Raw genomic sequence first — 22139 nt, 5'->3', positions numbered from 1 at the left:
GTACGAATGTGACAAAATTTAACTCAGGATATATCGACGAGTCTTCGTTTATTTTTCTATTTATTAATTGTCAAGTCAACCAATGGGGTGAACGCCATCTATCAGCATCGTCCGCAATCACAGCAACCTGTACGACATCTTGTATCAAGATTTAAAAACTTGCTTCGCCACGACATCTATATATTTTTTGATGATCTACAATCGCAAAATGACTAATAAAAGAGATTAAGGCGCCAAAACATTGGTTAGAAAAGAACCAATATTTAGCCACTTCATCACTTCAACACAGAGTCTTGACTCTGTGTTTGGCACTAATCAGTGTAACATAACTCCTGAGGATGCCCCGTGGAGGGGTGAAACACGTGTTGAGTGATTTAACGGTGGTAGTTGTGTAATTGTTTGCCGCATGCGTATTTATCAGCGGGCTGGCGGGCGGTGCACTTTATTGCACGACTACTGCTATACAGAGGAAGTAGCTATATATTAGTCCTTTTCTTACAAATGAGAGAAGATATTGATAGTAGTCGGATGCGGGGTTCAAGGTAAGTGAAACAAATAATAGGTTTTTACACAGTTTGTTTATTCATCGAAATGAGCGCAGGGCCGGTGCTTTTCACCTCCGTTCTGTTCAATAAATATATTACAATTCTATAGAATTAAGTACACGTAAGTACGGCCACTTAACGATTTACTATACATCCACTCTTCGAGACGAAACGAACCGAATATATTACATCGAGCCGTTATCCAGTGGATCACAAAACCTTGCGGCCAAAAACCAGATCGCAACTCACAGATTATATTTACAATTTACTTCCAAACGTTACAGCCTGACAGACTATATCACTACTTTCTATTTTTAAGAAATTAAAAATTATGTAAAATAATCTGCGTGTATTCAGTATTTGCTTAAATATAATCTTCACGTGCTAAGAAAATTTTGTTTATATTTTATCTGGATTACATTAGACATCGCTTCGAGAAATGAAATGGGAAAAGTAAATCTTATATTAAATTAGGCCAAGCAAAGGCGTTCGATGAAGCGAGGCTTCAACACGACGCTAAAAATGTATACATAAATTCAAAAATAGTTTATTCCACAATTTAAGTACATAAAGTGAATGAAGCCATGATTTCTTTCCATTCAACAGAGATCAAGTCTTTCGGAATGTATTCGATGTATTTCATTCGTTTAAAACTAACTGGCGTGCGGAGAAATGTACATCGTTTATTAACTTGATATTCATTGTATTGAGTTCGTTGCAAATGTGAGAATTTAGTTTACCTTGTGAAAGCTAGATTAAATTAAATGCAAAAACTGTCATTCAACGCCCTAAAGGCAACTACGGCTATATTGATTTGTACTGTCAAATTAGTGTTGCCAGCACCTTCACACTGATAATTAAAATATAATATTAATTAAGAATTGAACACAGAGTGAGAACTATCCGTGTTCACAGCAGGATGTATCTTATGTTAGATTTTAATGTGAAACAATGTCGGTGGTCCTAGAAACCGGCAGACGTAGACTTTTCTTAATTAATTAGCTCCAAAAATAAGCTTTCGTCGCATTCTTAACTTTAAATCTAATAAAATAGTCACATTGCACCTAATATTAAAATTTTACAAGTTAATGTACAGGATGTTGTTTCACGGCGACCGCCCTCCGTATAATTTACAATGTATTTCATAATTTTCTTATCTACGGGCGGCCCGAACTCGTCTAAAATTGTTTAGTACCGATTTTGTAACTAAACTAGATCGATTTGCATCGACAACGCGCGGCTTGCTTACAACTAACGGAGCACAACGAGGTCACAGAGCAAACATGCCGGTCCTTGTCTGAGGTTTATTTAAATTATTCCGAAAAACGAACAATTTTGAAAGTGGGACTTAATAAACTTTAAAAAAAAAATTAAGGAGAAAAATTTTGGTTATAATTTTCTTTTGGATCAAACTGTCACTGCTGCCTAAATTGCATTTGCATTAGGCAGGTTTGAAATGGCAGAGGGCAGAGGGCGTCTAGCTAAAGACCTCTTTTAAAGTTGAAAACCCGTTACTGAGTTATCGCTACACAATACTATTTTACCGGTTCTGGAGCCGCTAATCTCTTAGATCACTTCGGAACACTCTTCATGGAGTGACTAAGGCCAAGAGTCTCCATGAGGGGACCTCAGCTTGGGCTATCATCGGGCACATGTTCTAAAATTACAAAAAATATGGTAGAGCAGAGATTCCCAAAGTGGTTGTTATCGATTTCAAATTTCATACGTCATTTACTTTATTTTGTTGCCGAGCTCTAAAAACCTTCTAATACACGAGTAATAAAATTACTTTATAAGTTGTATTATGTATATCAAAGGCTTACGAGGAAGAACCACATCTTTTCGAGTAAATTATATCAAAGTTTCTAAATTCGTAAGCATTTTGTACCAACAGAAAAATACAAGCATTATGAAAAATAATTTGGCCGTCGATATCCGAAGTGTCAGTAAATTTTGAAAATGTACTTTGTACAATAATGTTTGACAATCTCTGCTGTAGACAATTCAATGTAGTTTATTAAAAATGATTGTACAAATCAAAACAATACAGAGTTTATAAATATACAGACTTTAAAGTACTTTAAAAATTTCGTTTCTTTTGTATTTCTGTTTGGGGTAGGGTAATCTAACAAATTCTGGTTATACACAAATATTATTTAGTTTATTTTGAAAGCTTATGGCGTTTGGTGGTGTCGTCGAACTGCGCTGTTTACTCTGTGACGTACATAAATCTAAGTGCAGGGGAACTTTGTACAACACTAACACAACTGGCTAAACGCATAAATAATTAACTAAACGTATTGCACGAAAACTGAAGCGCACGCGCCGGACCGCGTCGCCGCCTCACACGCTGCGAGCTGACCGGCCGGCACGAGCGGGCCGCAGCTGCACAACCTCAGACGAAACGACGTAGAGGTCGCGTCATATTTACACTTAGTTCATAAACCTTTAGCTTACGAGACACAAATATAATACCACTTTATAAGTAACCGTTAAAGTCAAATGTATCTGAGTGAGACAGATAACCTAAGACACGCGCGTATCATTCATATGTCTTTGTAACACTTTCAAGTCCAAAAATGAATGTTTATTAACACGATATCTGAGTGTGCTTGGTTCACGTAATCGTGTTTAGTCGGTGTCGGCGATGGTGTGCGCGGGGTGAGGCGTGAGGTACGCGGGGTGCGGGGTGCTGGGTCAGTAGAGTCTCGCGGGCGGCGGCGGTTCGGTGCCCACGTCGATGTCCAGCGGACTTTCCTCCTCGCTACCCGCCCCCGCTACCGCGCATGCGCCCGCACCCGCTATCGCTCCAGCCGCCGCGCCCGCTCGCTGCAAGCCGCGCACCTGAGTACAAACACACTACATGAAATATCGACTAAGACATTTAATCGCATGTTAGTAAAATAATGTGAAGATTACCAAAAATGTTCACAGTTTTAGTGGTCAATTTTGCAGTGTTAATTATTATACTTTAGTTCTACCGTCACTGTATAAGAAGTGTTTAAATAAAATAAATAAATAAATTTATTTATAGTACCTAACCTGAACTAACTAGGTCCCAATTCTCAACCCTAATTTAAAAAAAGTAAATACATAGTAGAACAGATAACCTACACAAGATAACGATATCGCAGGTTCTGGAGTGGGAGACACGACAAGTTTGGCGCAGGAGGTCAGCCCACAATGTGGACTGATAACTTTGTTTTAAAAAAATGCTGGACGCCGATCGCTTCCAATCGATCGGAAATCTGTGAAAGAGGCCCAGGTCCAGCAGTAGATGTCCCACTGCTGAAATGTTAAAGCTTATACTCTCCCCTGTGATGTGAAATAAATTGTCAAGACCTTTAAAACAGTCGCCTGTTTTCTTGCGGTGCACTATGATAACCGTTTCTTTTGTCTATTTACGAATATATATTTTTATGGGAACTATGATTAAATACTAAAATTTTTAGCACGACAATACTATATAGGATGTTCATATTGATTATCTAAAATAAAGCCATAAGCTCTTTGACCAATTTTACCCATTTTCGTAGGTTCCGAGACCCAGCAACCTTGAGCTTTATTTTTATGTCCTATTGGCCTCTATTGCTCTCCCCTATCGTATTTATACAGCTTATTAAAATCTTATTTGTAATATATAATATCCATTATTAATCCCCGAGCTTGAAGTAGCAATAAAAGCCTTAAAGCTTAACAACACCTTAATAAATAAGTAAATATGTGTACTCGTATAAGCATTGCATTAGTTAACAAGATTAAGCAATTTTTTAAAATTATTGCTACTAATAAATGGTTTTATTTCCAAGTAGATAATCCGAAGCTAAATACGCATTTTAACATAGGCTAAATGTTACTTTTTCCCTGATTTTATATCTTAAATTATATAATACCGTGAGTAATAGATAAGAATGTGATTTGTACTGAAAAATTCGATGAAATACAGATATTCAAATTCGATTTGCAGTTAAATATAGACGATTTTAGCACGAGCACTGTTTGAGGCCATGACCTTTGTAAACTGCTGAAAATATATTTGCGAAGAATGAGTTAATATTTGGAACAATGTAAGCATTTTGTCATATCAAAGTTTGGAATGTGTTATTCCTTTTGAAGGTAAGTTGGATAAGGCGCACAAATGCGTCAAAATATTCCGCAGTACAAAATCAGTGCTTACAACATAATCGTAGAATGGCCCTTTATTAGCAAATTTCGGCAACTTTTTTAGTGAACATCTTGCGAATATGAATATTTAAGACAAATATATGTAATAGTATAAACGGTGTTTCAAATCCAGTGTAATTAGTAATATACCTGCGCGATTAAAAGTTCCCGAGAGAGCCTTTTCTATAAAGAACCATTTTTGGCGACCTACCGTTTTCCTTGCCATGTGTGGACGCTACATGTTCGGGTAAATAATTATTTCACTTAATTTTATTTCGTATTCTCCCTTTATTCTTCTCAAGCTCTTTCGTGCTTTCTTTTGGTTTTTTACAATATCTATCTTTCCATCGCTTACACATCATCTGCTTTTTAACGCCTTTCTTCTTTCATTTTCTGTCTTAAATCACAGTTTGACCCCAGAGAGCCTTCGAGGCTTTGTTATGGAAAAAAAAATAGACTAAGGGCCATTAGCGCTCTGCTACTTTAATTCTCCTCCTCGGTTATACAGGGTGATTGGTTATTCGTAGTTATAAAAGGTTTAGAAAGATAAATATATAGGTCATTTGCTACCAATTAATGTATGTATGGTATACTCTATCTATAACTCTATCTATAGTAAGAAAAAGCTTTTTTAAATTCCAATTACTAAACATTACAATTAATATTTTTTTATTATCTGTTCCTGAAGACTTCATACTGCCAGAAGTTATTGGTCAGTCACATTGCATTATTTAATTATAAAATATCTCAGAGATAGTTTTATTCAGGGTGATTAAAAATATGTGTTGACAAATGTGCTATATGATTACCCCTATAAAGCTTTTATACCTTTAATCAATTACCCTGTATAATTACAATATCCGCCTAAGTACGTGCTGCGATGCATATATATCACATAGCATTTTATATGTAGCATTGCACAATGCGTGGTAAAAGAGTAAATAAATAAATCTCTGTGAAATTATAAATGTCAAATGTGAAAACATTAATGAGCGGTAAAAAAAGATGGCGGGAATGCGAAAGATTCAAGCGCGATTTGCAACTCTACAAGTAAAGTTAGTTCATTGAATGACCAGTGAGAAATACATAGCAAGATATGTTATAGAATCACCTCCACCAGTAGAATACCAGCGCCGTTCATTTACGTATTTAAGTAATACTTACCTGATGCATCATGTCCTCGTGCAGCAACCGGCTGTGTTGGTCCAGTACCTTAAACTGAGAGACTGTTCTAAAGTCTGTACTACCCTCACGTCTTTATCATAGCTAAAGTTTCCGAGGGAATCGTCAAAAATTTGAAAAGAGTTTTCATTAGCAACTGATTCTAATATTACGTGATAGTGTTATCGACTCTTAATCGATGTCTAGAATAATAAAACTAATCAAAGCGGGAAAAGGACGCCCGGGATTCGTCAACAAGATCAGGAATGAGATTCTTAGACGAATGAGAGTAAGCGGTATTGTCTAGCGAAATGGCACATTGAAGTGGTCTGCCCACATGGCACGTAGAATTTATGACTCTAGACATTATTACATGAAGCTATGGACTAGAGATAAAACACCAGTAAGCGCAGCGCAAGACGTCCACTCATGCAAAGTATCGGTCTAAGCCCAGGTCCCTGAACGTACTCCACGAGTATAGTTACTGAATATAGGTTTAATTCAAGTTAATACAACACTTTGGTACTTAAAATTCGGTGATGCTACATGCTAATGAACTAAATTTATCAATGACAAAGAAGATGTGTGAAATCGTGCGAAAGTAGATATTTAAGAAGCCAGGACTGGGACAAAATGTATGACAGTGGACGAAGTGAAGGCTAACAAACCTAAATATTTTAAAGGAATCACACTGCACACATTTGTATATATCACAAAAAGTTTTATACAAAAAATACAATTGGTCTGTTTGAAAATATATTGAGGAAGCCTGTGCCTAGCAGTGAACGTCCTAGCTGAAATAATTATGAATTAAGACAGTTGATGTGTGGTTAATTAAAAATATATTCACCTGCAGCAACAGGTTGTTGGAGAGCAGCCGGGCCTGGTGCTCTTGCGCCTTGGCCCGGAGGCAGGCGATGCTGTTGTTGCGGAAGGCCTCGGGGTCTTCGTAGAGCTCCCGACCAGGCTCGGGAGAGGCCCGGCCCTTCGCCGAGGAGGATGCTGTCGTGCTGCTGCCAGGAGAGCTCTGCGCCTGAAATGTTTAATTAACAACCTTTACAATAGAACTGATACACAGACAACGTAATAAAAGAAACAAGAGTTGAGCTAAAATTGAAAATTACAAATAAAAGTGTAAAAATAGGCGATTAAATAAATAAGTAAATAAAATAATACATATAATAATGTATACCTAGAATAGATGGATAATGTATGAGGAGAAAAAAGAATGGTATCGAATAAAAGGATAAATGGATAGGAAAGGGAAAGAAAGTAGAATTGTAGAAAGAAAGAAAATAAAAGAATAAAAGATCATAGGAATAACGATAGAAGAGAGCGAAAATAAAAATATACATGAAAAAATTATTAAATAAAAACAAAGTACCTGTCCCACAATAGATAGGTGTACGAGGGATCCCCATAGCGGGGGCGATATAAAAAAATGACATACAATGAGGTGTGAATAAAGACTATTTACATTTGAAATAATAAAGTTTACCACAAAGACAACTTCAGTCAACTAGGCGTCCATAATTCCACAAAGCGTGTGTATATGCGTAGCTTTAAATGATTACAAATAAGAATCCCAGCAATCTAAAAATAGTACTTGAGATGTTTCGGAAAAAAACTAAGGACCCTGAGTATCTTATGTGTTTAGTTATATATTCGAGTCTGATGAATGAGCTTATGTTTCCTCTTTTGTACTACATGTTCGGCATATGGAACTATCTGTAATATCCAAATTGTAAATAAGTTTGTTGAGAGATGTTCACTGATGGCTTTCGTTACCATTTGCATTTGCATTTAAGTTTAATTGCTTACAGATCAAAAGAGTTTATTTATCTAGAAAATTTACAACGTTACAACATACATGAACATTTTCTCACAGAATTCTGTTACTCTCCAGAAGAACTTCCTCGCGATGAGAATGAGCGCGAAGCTTACCTGGTTGTCGTGAAGATCGTGGTGGCGGTGCGGCGAGGCGGAGTGCGGGCGCTCCGGTTCCGGCTCGGAGCCCTCGCGCTCTGACCCCGACTCCTTGAGGTGCTGCGCGGCCTCCAGCGACTTACGGTGCATACCTATCATAACAAACACTCTTATTCATTTCTCGGGTTATTCTTTCTTGCTACCTATCTGATCAAAGTTTTGACCTGAACACTTTTGACTTTTGTTCAATGCTAGATTAGGGGCTTCACCAAAGTTAGCGATGACTAATCTTGTGGATTATGCTATCGGTCTACCTAGTGGAAGGCATTCCCACGCTGCATTTACCGGCTCGTGGTCGCGACACAATGACCTTTAGAATTGTTAAAGGAATGATATTCACAATCGAGGGCCTTGAGAATGGCAGCTTGGGGTCCCTTAATTCCTAAACTAGCGGATTTTAGAGACCCTAAAACTGATGTTAGGTCACTGGCTTGCGTAAATACCACACATCAGGACATTTGTTCTTAAAACTGTAGTTATATAGGATAATCTCTTTTTTATGTACTTTTTATTTTATTTATTACATCATTTGTTATGTGAACTCGTGTTGCGAGCGATAACATGCTTGACACGTGTTATATAAAATGTAAATGATCGGTAGCTCGCGCGTTGTTCGCTCCGAGCTAGTCTCTGGTGAGCGAAAGTTGATTTTCCATCTATTTCCCTTGGCTGCTATAAATCGCGTCGCGAACGCATCGGCGACCCCGGCTCGGAAGCTGGCTCCATTATTTATTAACTCGCTCTAGAGGCGTCTTAACGTCTGCTATAAACTTGGGGCTGCTATACGCGAAATAACGCATCCAACCGCTATAACGTAAGCTATTTAAGGAAAAGCTTAGCTCGTATTATAGACTGTACACTTCATATCCAAGATATCATGAATAATTATTTATTTTAATATTAGTAACCTACCATCGGCCAGAATCTCAACAGTTGCTTTTTTTTAATTAAAATTTAATAATGTAATATGTGTTAATAGGATTAAAAAGAGACTTATTACAAATACTAAGGCAATGTGCAGAACTATGCCCATTGACCGAATGATGAGGTTTTATTTTTAAAATTTATTAAAGAAGCGTCTGTAGTTTTAGAAGAGCTTTCTTTAATTGGTCACGTAAACGTAACTTTCTAATTTATCACGATCTCTTTGGTAATATAACAGTAATAATAAGAGATCAAGTAAAATGTCGTGTTCTTCTCTAATAAACGTTTTCAAAAGAAACAAATGAAAGTTTTTGATACTACTCTTGTACGAAAGACGTTTAAAACATACAAAAATGTCATTAAAAATTCATAAACGCATTTTTAAAATGACTTATTGAAGTTGAATGTAAGAGACATTTGAGAAAATTAAGATATCCAGTACGAAAGTTTTTAAAAGTCCTTTTAATAAACATTGAACAGATAATAACATAAATATTAATTTAATGTTTATTAGTACACCATTGATGCAGTAATAGAAGAAATAAAACATATCATGAAACTTCTCTATGACTTTCTTTTTATTGTGTCATGTACGTTTATATTATAATAAGAGACAACATTTTATTTCCGAAATTGTCAAGAAAATTGTAGTTCAATTTTAGGAAGAATCTTCAATGTTGAAGTAACAAGAGCGGATCAAAAAACTTATCGTAAGGCTTCGAGATGTAGGATACGTCGGGAGTGAGCACAGGGAGGGAGGAAGGCGGGTGACCCCCGCCTGCATAATGACGTCACTCCGAGGCTCTTGTTACTCGGGCTGAAACGCAAAGAGCCGTGATATGGTATCATCAGCGAATCGGAAGAAAGTGGCCGTGTATCCTTGCACGACCGACTGCATCGCCGTCACCGCAGGAAACTACAATATCTATGAAATAATCTAAGTCGATAAATGATACCGCGTTGTATAAGGTTTATTATAATTAATGAAAAAAATTTAATATTAGGAGCCATAGAATTGGCAACTAAGACAAAAGGCCTTAGACGATCGTACTTATTTTTGAGAAACATCTATATTCGTGAGATAATGTGTTGGAACTTCATATACCAGTTTTTTACGGACGTAGACCAGTTTATTGTGATAATACAGTGTCAAATAATAAATAATATAAAAAAATACACAACTTTCAAATCAAAAATGATATGTGGAATAAAGATAAAATCATTTTAAAGTTTTTATTTACTTAATACTTATAATTTCATGAATGTACCTTATTTGTCACTTTTTTTTCTTGCGATCTAATGCAACGAGAAATATAAAGTGGAAAGACTGTTACTTTATTGTTTGACAGTCCCACATATATGTATATATATTGTATTGTTTTGAGAAACAATAATTCATATGATTATTAACAGGTTCAAAAATATAATTCCAGTGTTATTAAGTTTTTCATTAAATAAAATTAGTTCATTTAATATTTATGTATTTTCGAATATATATTTAAATATTATAATCTTATTATTATTAAAGCTTTCAGAGATGACATACAATCACAAGGATATAAAACTAAACGTAACTTTGAGTCACATAAAAGAAGATTAAAGAATATACTACAAGTAAACCAGTGTAATACGAATGGATAATAAAACTAGTAGCTTTGGAAATAACTATCGATCGGTGACATCAGTTCACAAAATAATAAGTCACGTTTTTGATAAACAATTTTGATGAAAACGAAAGAGAAAAAAATATCTATATAGTAGAATCTCTTAGGATAAGCAGTGACGTCTTCTAGACCGGACATATCGCTAATGTAACTTACTTTAAGTACTGTACTCCGTGAAACAAATTTGACCAAATCTCACATAACTATGTTGGACAAGTAGGATCTACTCAACGAAATAACTAGGAATAAATTCATATGAACTTGTATGCGGTAGAGATACATAGCAGTGACAGATATAACGGTGAAGTTTATTTATAGCCTGCTGGAGTATTTAGGTCTGTAAAGAATAAAACAATTTATATCTGGAACGGGCTTCTAGTGGTAGCATTTGTGAGGTAATTTAAAATTTATTAGGTAGAGAAAGAAGTTTGGTCAATGAAGGTGAACATATCTCGCGATGGACCCACCTCTCGTAAGCTTATATTAATGGTAAGAAGTTACATGTCCTCAGCTGTCTGAGTAGCGTCAAGTTGTTCTGAGAAAAGAAGTTACTAATGATTAAATATGCTCATCTTCTTTCATATCAGCTGATAGACGCCCACCGCGAGGCATAGCATTCCACCAGAGATCCAAAGACTTGCTTTAACCTTGGCTATGTCGTCGACATATGAAGTAAATAATCATCTAATCCGGTCGTTCTGACGGTAATGAAGAGAAGCTTTAAAACAGTTCACGATTGCAAAGCTCTTTGAAAAAGGTTTTCGATGGCTCAACATCTTGGAACGAGATAATTTCATTAATATAACATACACGTTTTGAAATCCCTAAACACATTCGTTGAAAGGAGGAAAAGGAGATTTAAAGACGGATGCCGTCTGAAAGGTCGAACGAATTTAATCAAAAAACTGAAGATTTAGCAGAAATGTAAGTACACGCAGACGAGCAACTTGTTCGCGGACGCCGCGGGCTTCAATATGCGACCAAATTGTATTTTTATGACTCACAGCCCGCGCGGGGTCCGCTCTGAATGTAAGATCACAGTACGTACTACACTAGAGTGGTTCATATTTATTACACGAAACCATCAATGAATTTATTGACTCCTTTAATCTACCTAAGTCTATAGACTACTTCGTACCATTGTCATCTCACGTCGTTAGTGCTTTTCATAAAAAAAATCCAAAACAAAGTCGCTATCTTCTGTTTTTACTTTGCGAAGTACAGTAGATATTACGTTATTACATTTCTTGTCAGTGTCAATCATTTAACTTCGATTAATACTATATATAACATACAGTACATGTCTTTTAATTTTAAGGTTGTAAAAATATCAATAAGACCAATGCTAGTTTTTATATGCGGCAAATTAAATCAGAACTTACTAGAAAACATTACATGTTAATAAAGACAGGTCTTAAAGTTCTGGAGAGAAAAACCATGACAGACAAGTGCAGCGTGGTACGTAGGATGACACTGGATGCAGGTCGCTTCCTACTGGTTCTTTTGATCACGCTAGTGTGATCAAAATAATATCATTCGCCTAAGTCCAAACAATTTGATGGGTGTTTTGTATCTCTAACGCATAGTTTCGATTGGTAGATGTCATACTGGCTTTCTACGACTTTTGGCTATTCATAAAACTCTAAAGGCTAATGTGTGGACGCTGTTTTGACATGACTGAGGAGATAAAAACCGAATCGAAAAAGGTCCTAAAAGCTATACCGGAAAAAGACAATTCCGACTGTTTTCAAGACTGGAAAAAGCTTTGGCAAAAGTGCGTTTTATTGGACGGGGATTACTTTGAAGGGAGTGACATTGATTTGACTGAAATGAAGATTACAATAAAATAAGGACATTTAAACATAAGGTCATTGGCGGCCCAGCGATTTTCATCTGACATAGATGGAATTTTAGATGATGATACAAGAAAAAAAATCTGAAATCGACAGCAGGATTCTTAGAAACAATATTTTCAAGACTGAAATGAATACAGTCGCTAATTATTAAAGATAAATCGTGTAATGTTAAAATAATTCAAAGTACGCGCGAAGACGATAACAAATGAGTCCGCTGGTGGGTCATCAGCCAGGGTCTAATGGCTTGATTTGTCTGCGCGGCGGCGCAACTTTGTACATTAGCAGCGCGAAGCGTTGATTTAGATGCGGGAGGGGGGACGGCAAGTGACTTTGATTAATTGATACACGAACGTTTGGCTCTCAACATATCAGACTTGTCTGTATCAATCACAACGCAGTAACTGTATCGTTGTGAATTAACAAATCGTTTGCTACTTTGATTGCAGTAATTATAGGCCTGTAGTACTGGTAATTCTTGGACAAAACTTTCATAGATAGGAAAGTAATTTATTTATTATACTAGCCGACACGACAGATGTCTGTCTTAAATATAAATGATCAATTTGACACCTAATTAACAAAGGAGTGTTATTTTAAAAATGGGTTTATATACACAATACTGATAAAGTTATTTTCTGGTCGGTAAATAAATATGACGGTTTTTAACACTGTAACAGGACGTAAGAAATACATGGATTTTTATGATTAATTCCACGAACGTTCAACAACTGTACTTTCGAGGTATAAAGTCTGTAGTAAGTATCTGAAAATTCAAAAATAGATGAATGTAATCGGCAAGCCGGTTTTGAGTTATGAACTGATTAAGAGAAATGATGATTTGTACATTTATCAATATTATTTTAATATATTAATTAAAAGAATACAAGAGAATCCATTTGAGTGCAGTTCTATGATCAAAACGTGCGAAAGATGCATGTCTTTTAAAAGTAACCTGTTCAAAATAAAAGGTGGTAGATAAAATAAACTTTTCATAGATTTACAAAATTAAATTTAAACTTTAAAACTGTTAATGTAGCAAGTATACACAGTATTGTTTTGTAAATTTAATGTGATGCGAAAGTAAAACATTTTTCATGGATAACAATATATTCACGATTTCGGTTACGAAATTTCGCCGAAGATACTTCAGCCGCACATTAGACATGTAGTTTGATAATCCACATGGTTAAATTATTTATATAGGTTTTGGTTAAGATTTCTTTTGATGTTCTCGGAGGAATGTTGGGGCAATTAAGTTATGATTATAAATTGTGAAGATAAGTTTTGTCAAGTTAAGAGGCAGAAGCTTAGACAATAGAACGTAGCCGTGTTGTATAGCTGTTCAATAATTTCTTTGAAGCTGGAGATGTCACTCAAAGTAAAATGACAGGAAATGCAGTAAATAATCGTAAAGTGCATCCAAGAAACATAATTCGCTCTCGAAGAGAACTAAATGAAAGGGAGATTGAGTGCAAGACGGCGGCCGCGTTATTAAATTTGCCAACAAAGTGCAATTCCTGCCATCAAATAGCGCAAGTGCCATCGAGCCGCATCGAGGCAGCTCGGGAGGCCTTTGTCCGGGCGGCGCGCCGGCCGCTGCCGGGGAGCGCTCGCTAGCAATTTCTCACTTGCGATAATGCGCTGGTGTCACTCGGCGAGATGAAAGCGCCGTGCACAAAGCGAGTGCGTAATAGGCAGATAATTCAGCGAGATGCCCTCGTGGTGCATTATGGTCCATTTGCCGGCGCTTTGATGTGTCTGGCGGCGCTGTCGGCGCTGGCGGCGCCGGAGGACTCGCTCGAGTGCTAAGTGTCTGAAAGGAAGCACTCTCGCAATGGAATTAAGGAATCGCACTCGCTGCGTGCACTCGCGGCCGCTGCTCATTGCTACGAGAGTGCGCGCGGAGAAGCTACCGCGCGAGCGGACTCAAGACGGGCCGAGAACTACGCATGCTGGCGGCATCGTGCACTGCTGCTATTTATGAAACAGCCATTCTTATATTTCACAAGCCGCGTTTCTAAAATATCACTTAATTGAGCTCCTAATCCTAGTTATAAAATACAACACTACGAAGCGCACGAGATTGAGTTGTTTCCCGATAGTAGTAAATATTCTGCTTCTTTCTTTCAAGAACGTGTGATCATCTATCCAGTTTCGCGGTGAAACATTAAATTAATGTTCAGTCATTGTTTAAACGCGTGTATAACTCGACAGATACGATCCGATATACATAGAAACGTTACAAGATTGCTGGTCTCAAAAAGATATAACTAAAAAATACTGCCTACATTATTAATATTTTATTGTATTGTAAATTTATTATTATAAGGCTTTTTTTCCAGCTTTATTTAACTTATGTAATCTTGTGTGGTTTCCGAAAAACGTGGAGTTTGTCGCCCTATGTTTACGACTAGGACTTATTATTTATGTACGAGGAATTTGCCAATTGACTTGTTGCGGTGGGTGCATTACCTTTTTTAATATCTATATAACTTAACTAAATTAAGATAATATTACATTTAAAAATTATTTAAAAGTTCTGATAAATGTTTAATAATTATTAATTATTTATTTCTATAAACATGCCCTCTACTTCCTATGTAATTACAACAAACTTACACAAATATTCAGCTCCGTAGAATTTCATCTATTTTAAACATGGGACATGGGACATTTCTAGACAATGAAAAAGGCCTTTTCTTTGGATATTTTTTTTTAATTCTAAGGCTATTTCAACAATGCGCATTTAACCTTACTATTTATATTTACGCAACAAACAAATCAATAAACATGTCTGCAAAATAAATACAGAAAAAGTTAAAATTTTTTATAAAAACAAGAACCAACAACAGGGGAGTGATCGACCAGCTTATCTGTTCACGAATGAGGTTTTATCTATGGCAGCCTTGTCCTCCGCTGCAACACATTCATTATCTATATTACTGGCCACTACAGAAACAATACTTTTTAGTGTTAAATTATTCTTGCGCGTTCGAATTCATATTCCAATGCCATTTTAAATTCGGACGTTATCAGTGATGTAGCGCCTGCCGTTGTGATAGGGTGGTGCAATTTTTTTATTGACTATAGGCAAGGTATTTGACTTCTGTGTGCCTGATGTTAAGCCATGACGAGGTCTAAGATGCTACAGGCACAGAAGATGATACAGAAGAAACCTATTCACTATTAACTTGAACAACAACACTCCCAAGTTATAATTAGATAGAAGCAACTATCTCGGTAGGTTGTCCTATTTCTTAGCTGTTAGCACTATTACAGTATCAAAAAGCTTATTGTAAATAGATTTTGTACATATACATTACCCTTTTACCTCCGTTAACGGTAACATGTCGAATGCTATCAACAACTTTATGAGATTTAAGGAGGTAGAGAGCTAAAGACGCTTAATCTAAACCTTTGTGTAGTAATTGTAAGTAAAGTGGAATGGTTACTCCAGGGACTTCGACTTGGATCTTAACTTTATATATTACACCAGAACGGAAGGTCCAAAGATCTCAGTTCTCTAAGACGGATGACGACAGAGCGCATTAACTGCGCTGTCACATAAAATGCGTGTAGCATTCCTATTAAAAAGTGCATGAGAACTGAACATGTTACTACATATAACTTGCCTCACTAGAGAGTAGAGTAGTTTTTAGGTCTTACTGGACAAAAGTGTTCCTAAGTCACATCATGATTACAGAATAATTTGCCTGTAGCAGTACAAAGTAAGAAAAGGACCAATATTTAGCCACTTCCGCACATGCAGTGGTAGTCGTGCAATGAAATGCACCGCCCGCCAGCCCGCTGATAAATGCGTATGCGGCAAACAATGCGAATCACACAACCGCCACCACCAAATTATTCAACACGTGTTTCACCCATCCACGGGGCATCTTCAGGAGTTATGTTACACCGATTAGTGCCAAACACAGAGTCAAGACTCTATGTTGAAGTGATGAAGTGGCTAAATATTGGTCCTTTTCTTACTTAGAATGGACTTCTGCGAGGTAACGCCTGATTCCATTAAATATTGAAGCAGTACAAGACAAAGAGAATAGATGTTTTGTCAAGTGTAGACGTTGCCACTTAAAAGATAGTACATCGGGGTTTTTTTTAACTTTTATTAATATACCACGAGATGTCACGACGCATCCTTTGTTTAAAGTGCACTAGAATGTTAGCAGCCTAATCACCCTTGACTCGAGGACGCTCAATTTAAGAGGATTTCCCTGGGACATCATTGCTCCTTGACTTCTTTAAACAAAACCTTTGTATGGATAACATATGTAGTTTTTTATCCCTCTTATTAAGCCGGGATGTTTAAAAAGGATCTCAATATATGGTTAGTAGATAAACTACTTAAAATCTAATTTTTGGTGTATCTTTGTGCCCTTTGGTCCGTCAAATGTCGTAAAAGATACTTAAATGGTCATTTAATAGTATTTCTTTATTTATACGAGTATCTTACGCATTTCGTACATAATTCCGTGACAGGTTTATTTTTATCAGTCTATTTTAATGTTGAGCGGTTTTAGATCTTGAAGTAGACCTTCTGTCTAGGTAGACCAAGGTAGTCCTAGACTTTTAGATAAACAGACAAAAAAAATACTGTTCATGGTTCTGATGATTAGCACTGACACAGTTTAGTTCGCAGATGATGAAAACCGTGAGTAATAACCTCTCAGCATTCCATAAATTCAACATACAAATGCCTTGCGTTTCGTATTGTACTTTTCATTGCAATGCTTTGATCTAACTGATTAAAATTTTAATAAGCTTGCCAATGATGCGCTGAAACCTGCGCATTGTTATTTCAACTTGCCAATCCGCTGCGCTGTGTTGTTGAAATCTAACATCTTGTTTGGATTAATAGATAACTACTCGGTTACAGGAGGAACGCGTGAACCTCTTTTCTTAAGACCTTTATCTGATTCGACACTAAAGCGTCGAATGCGGAGGCGAAGGCAGTTTAAATCCGATACGGTTGTTACTGATAAGCTCATCTTGCTCGCTTAAGTGTTTCAGTAGATAAACAACTAATATTGGTTTCATAAATCTTAGTATCATGCTCCTTTAAACTCTAATTCTAGAAATGAACTGTTATTTATTTTAAGATACTCCTTCAGTAGGTTAGAGAAACATTTCGCTGTTAAACCTCTCGCTCTTTCCTCCACTGTATACAATTTAACTATCTCTATTTGTTTACGGTTTATTTCATTAACTATATTAAAGTACTTGTTCACTTAATTTGTGTGATCTTTGGATATACTTGTTCCGTAAGGCACAATAAGTTCTATTAGCACTATACGACTCAACTTTACTTTCACGAGATGCCATGAGCCGCGGTGTCCCAGCGGTGAGAACTGAGACTTGTGATCTTGGTAGTTTTATTCCTCGGAATACAATCTTATATAATTCACATTTTGTGTATTCATTATACAGGATTGCCACAGCTCACAAATGAGTTTCCAGAGGATGGGCAGCGGTGTCATTTAAGTACCATAATACCACACAGTGATCGCCATACCGTCTGCCCACCGTGGCGATTATGATATATCTCCTTGGCGGATAGTATACTAGTAGTAACAGGTATTGAAGTCACAGGCGAATAATTAAAAAGGTTATATTATAAAGTACATATAAAAGAATTTTAGTGACAAATAAAAAAAGTATTCAAGAAGTTACTATTGGCAATCTATTTGATACATTCCTGCAAATCTTGAATTGAAGCATCACCGAATATTTTAAAATACGACGAATAGTCCCACCGGTCTTTTTGTAAATAGTAGGGGAGGCTTAATCCCACTAGTGGATGTTCTATTATTAAAATGAGGGCCTTGATATGATAAACCAATATTTAATGGAATCAGGCGTTACCTTGCGGAAGTCCATCCTAAGTAAGAAAAGGACCAATATTTAGCCACTTCCGCACATGCTTTTCCGCATTCCGCACTGCATGTGCGGAAGTGGCTAAGTATTATTCCTTTTCCTACTTATGATAAACTAAGTTCATAATAAAGTTATTGGACATAAAAATGTTGAGCATTCTCCTTCTATAACAAAGAGTAACCATGCAAATAGTTCCTCTACTGCTAAGTTTTAATATATTGTTTTTAAAGTGCACTTAACCTATGTGACGGGTATAAAAATGTACAACAGTAATAAAGAAGAGTGGTTTTATTATCTGGCAAGTTGTGTATATTTACGCTAAGCGTGAGTAAGTCCACACAAGGTGAACCGAAGATATAGTTCAAGTTGCCAGAAGTCTCTGGATGCCGGCAGCGCATGACTGACCATCGAGGCAATATTAGGGGCGGGTCTGCAGTGGACGTCAATCAGATGTCTTCAGTTTCTTGATTAATTTTTGCTCGACCTTTTTGACAACATTTATTTTGAATGTGATAAGGGAAAATTCAAATCTCCTTTTCTTCCTTTCAATGAACGTGTTTAGGGATTTCAAAACGTGTATGCAATTGCAGTTGTGAACTATTTTGAAGCTTCTCCGTTATAATGTGAGAACGACTGGATTAGTCCAATATTTACTTTATATACTATTAAGAACTTGTTCATCAATAGATGAACTGATGATATGGCTAGAGTCGCGAACAGTCGCCTGCCGTCGCGGCAATTTCACAGTCAGGCTTATGCCTTGTAGTGGACGTGGACTTATGATGATGAAGAAAGCAATTCTTACTTTATATTCGATGCTGTTTATATAAACACTATAATTATATTGTACTCGAGGTTCACATAAAAATCAATTTATTGCGGAAATAATTTCATTTATTTTAAAATGTGATTTTTGATTATATGTTGTATTTAGATGATCATAATTGGCGTACTCGATGGCTCTGGCGCGAGCACATGGCGGCGGCCGCGCGTATGTACCGCCGGTGGAAAAACTCCCGCGAGTACATAATTAATATGTACGCACAGGCAGCCCTTTAAATCTCCGTTAATCAAGGCTTAGACAATGCGCCGCCATCTTGCCGGGCCCGCCCGCCGCCGCGCCCTCCCCTCGTCCCCGCGGCCCCTCCGCAGGCTCGGAGGGAAACTGTAGGCTGTATTCACACTCGCGCGGGCCGCCCCCTTAATTAGACGGCACGCGACTCTCTCTTTGCAACTCGAGAATATTTGATTATGTTTGGTCTTTTCAAATACAACGTTTAATTAACCCGCCGATGATATTCGTACAGACTCACTTTAATTAGTAAAGACTTATTAATATAGAATTGCAATCATATTATTTATTATGGATGCGGGTATTCACAGTTCATTGTGGCGATCGTTCAAGCAGGCTTTTGCCTCGCAGTGGGCGTCTGTCGGCTGACAGCCAGGTCTCACGGCAGAGGAACAGTAAAAGACGACCAGTATCATCGTTTTAAATGACCTTAAAACTTCTATGAGTTTGTTGGGTGCTACTCATCAGACCTTATTCTTATGATGTTAAAGTTAAAATTTGTTAAATTTCTCAGTAAATTAATAAATAAATGCAATTAATCATAAGTACCTTTGGCATCATATATTCATTTAACACTATCGGTGGACGTTGGAAAATATATATATAGTTGCAGAATAGCTGAGAAATAGTACAATGGGTGGTAGTATCACTCAAGACAATTTCTTCTAGATAAACCGTGTACATTTGAACATAAATATATTTATTCATATGTCTTCTTTTTCTTTTCAGCCGATGGACGCCCACAGCAAGGCATAGATCTTCTCCAAAGATTGCGACGATGACCAACCCTGCGCTGCCTTCATTCAACGACTTCCCGCAACCTTAACTATATCGTCGGTCCATCTAGCTTGGGGTCTGACTACGTCGCGTCTACCGGCTTGTCACAGCATTCATATATACTTAGAATAAATAAAAAATAATACAATAATAAATAAAAATATCAAATGAACTAATCCTAATTACACTTGCCAGAGAGATAATAAAGAAACGAAGAGAGAGAGAGAAAGAGAGAGAAAATACTGTTTTAGTGGATAATAATTCAATCTAGTGAATACTTTGTATCCAATTTCTTTAAAATATGTAGCGAATTATTTTCAGTAGTAACGTATTTAACAATCGAACGCCCTGTTTGGTTAAAAATTTGGTCATGAACGAAGTAGTGTGATACATGTGTTTACATAATAACACTTCACACAAACTAATGCTTAGATATAATGTAATAACAATACTATCTTGTAATAGAAGCTGGCGCAAAATTAATATCATAATGTGAACGTGTCTTAATTCTTACAAATGTGGCCAAACCTAACTGCAATTTGACATTTATGATGTAGATATATAGAAAATTATTCATAAGTGATGAAGATTTAAAATTAAGGCACATTCAAATAATGATGCTAGTTATATTGTAGTTATTATTTAAATGTTTAATTATTGATCCTTTAAGACAAAAATATGTAAAATTTCTTTTAATAATTTTGCCGCTGTCAAATTTTCGAGCAAAACTTGATAAATAATAAATTAAATAGGATTTGTAGAAATATTTTTTTTTAAATTAATTATAATAATATCAAAAAATGTATACAGCCTGATTAGTTATATGTGTTGTCAAGGGGTGAATGTATAGCTCCTATGCTGTTGTTTAATATACGATAATTACGACATAAATAATAAATAATGAAATAGTTAGTAATTATAGTTAAATATTAATTACACTCTATACCTACAGACTTTGTATTTCCAGAAGTTATTGCAAGTTAACATATTTCATAGTGATCAAAATATTCATGGCAATAATTAAAGACGAATGAGAGAGAATTCACGCCTTTCTGCTTTTCCACTTCTATCCAATCACCCTGTATATTAAAATGTTTAAATACAATGTATTTCAACAGCAGCAGTTGCAGTTTGTAATGCAATATTGTATGCGTTTGTATTGCATTTGATTTAACCAAGGATTCCCAAAGTAAATGTCATCGGCTCCCCAGGGGTCGATATGAACGAAAATTAATTTTGTGGGACAACAAGGTCCAAAAAAATCTATTAACTAACACAAATTCTTATTTAAATCTTTTATTTATAAACTAAATATTACATACGTCGCGATACGTGTAAAAATTGGTTATAAAAAAAAGTACTTTAAAAAAAAAACTGTTGTCTTTTGAGAAAATTATGTCAAGTTCTCGTGCCTGCCTATATACGCCTGTGTAAGTTTAGGTTTCCCACAAAGATGGCCGCGATGATCTATAGAAGGCTATCGATTCTTGATCATTCGAGACAATATTGGCTAGCGTTTTTGTGTTAAAAGCAAAAACATATTTTAAGTAATTTAGCTACGGAACTCTGGGATATCAGTTAATTTTTAAAAATGAATTTTCCAGCCTTTAAAATCTAAACATATATAATATATATAGTATTATAAAAAAACGCAACAGAAAATGGTGATACAATAATTCGAATCAAGTTTCATTTTGTACTAATTTTTACTTAATGCTGTTCACTGTCACAACAGCACTTTCCTATCTATTATACTACTACTACTATCTATTATAACTATTTTCACGAACATTTTTGTACTAAATAAACATTGATACTTATTTCCAAAGAGCCTACGATCCAACGCATCCAAAGCCTTCAGTAATTTCGATCCTTTTATAATATTTTATCGTCATTATCATTTCAGTCGCAGCACGTTTACTGTTGGATGTAAGCCTCCCTCATTTGGAACTCCCATGTATAGCAATATTTAAAGTTTAACAAAGTTTAAAAAAGTTTAACAATTTTCTAAAGCGTTTCTTTTAAGTATTCATACATATCCAAAGCAAAATTTTTCTTAATTTTACATTTTAAATCATTTTGATGTTTCCTAAACATA

At 36.1% G+C, this 22139-nt stretch overlaps 1 protein-coding gene across 1 annotated transcript in view; it reads right to left on the bottom strand.

Annotated features, from left to right (window-relative positions):
* Positions 1 to 3242: 3242 nt before the first annotated feature.
* LOC137931541 (visual system homeobox 2-like) overlaps positions 3243 to 22139 on the bottom strand; it is a 146647-nt gene continuing 127750 nt past the window's right edge. Inside the window, exons 7-9 of the mRNA XM_068774969.1 lie at positions 7815 to 7948; positions 6721 to 6903; positions 3243 to 3389 (exon numbers count right to left, since the gene is read on the bottom strand). Coding sequence (XP_068631070.1) covers positions 3243 to 3389; positions 6721 to 6903; positions 7815 to 7948 — 464 coding nt within the window. The remainder of the gene's footprint in view (positions 3390 to 6720; positions 6904 to 7814; positions 7949 to 22139) is intronic.

This window comes from Battus philenor, unplaced genomic scaffold, assembly GCF_028537555.1.
Source record: "Battus philenor isolate CCGP_79_NKW_IND1 unplaced genomic scaffold, ilBatPhil1.0.hap1 SCAF_11, whole genome shotgun sequence".
In the NCBI taxonomy this organism is placed as follows: Eukaryota; Metazoa; Arthropoda; class Insecta; order Lepidoptera; family Papilionidae; genus Battus; species Battus philenor.
The sequence above is the reverse complement of the archived record's forward strand: the minus strand, read 5'-3'. Positions and strand labels throughout refer to the sequence as shown.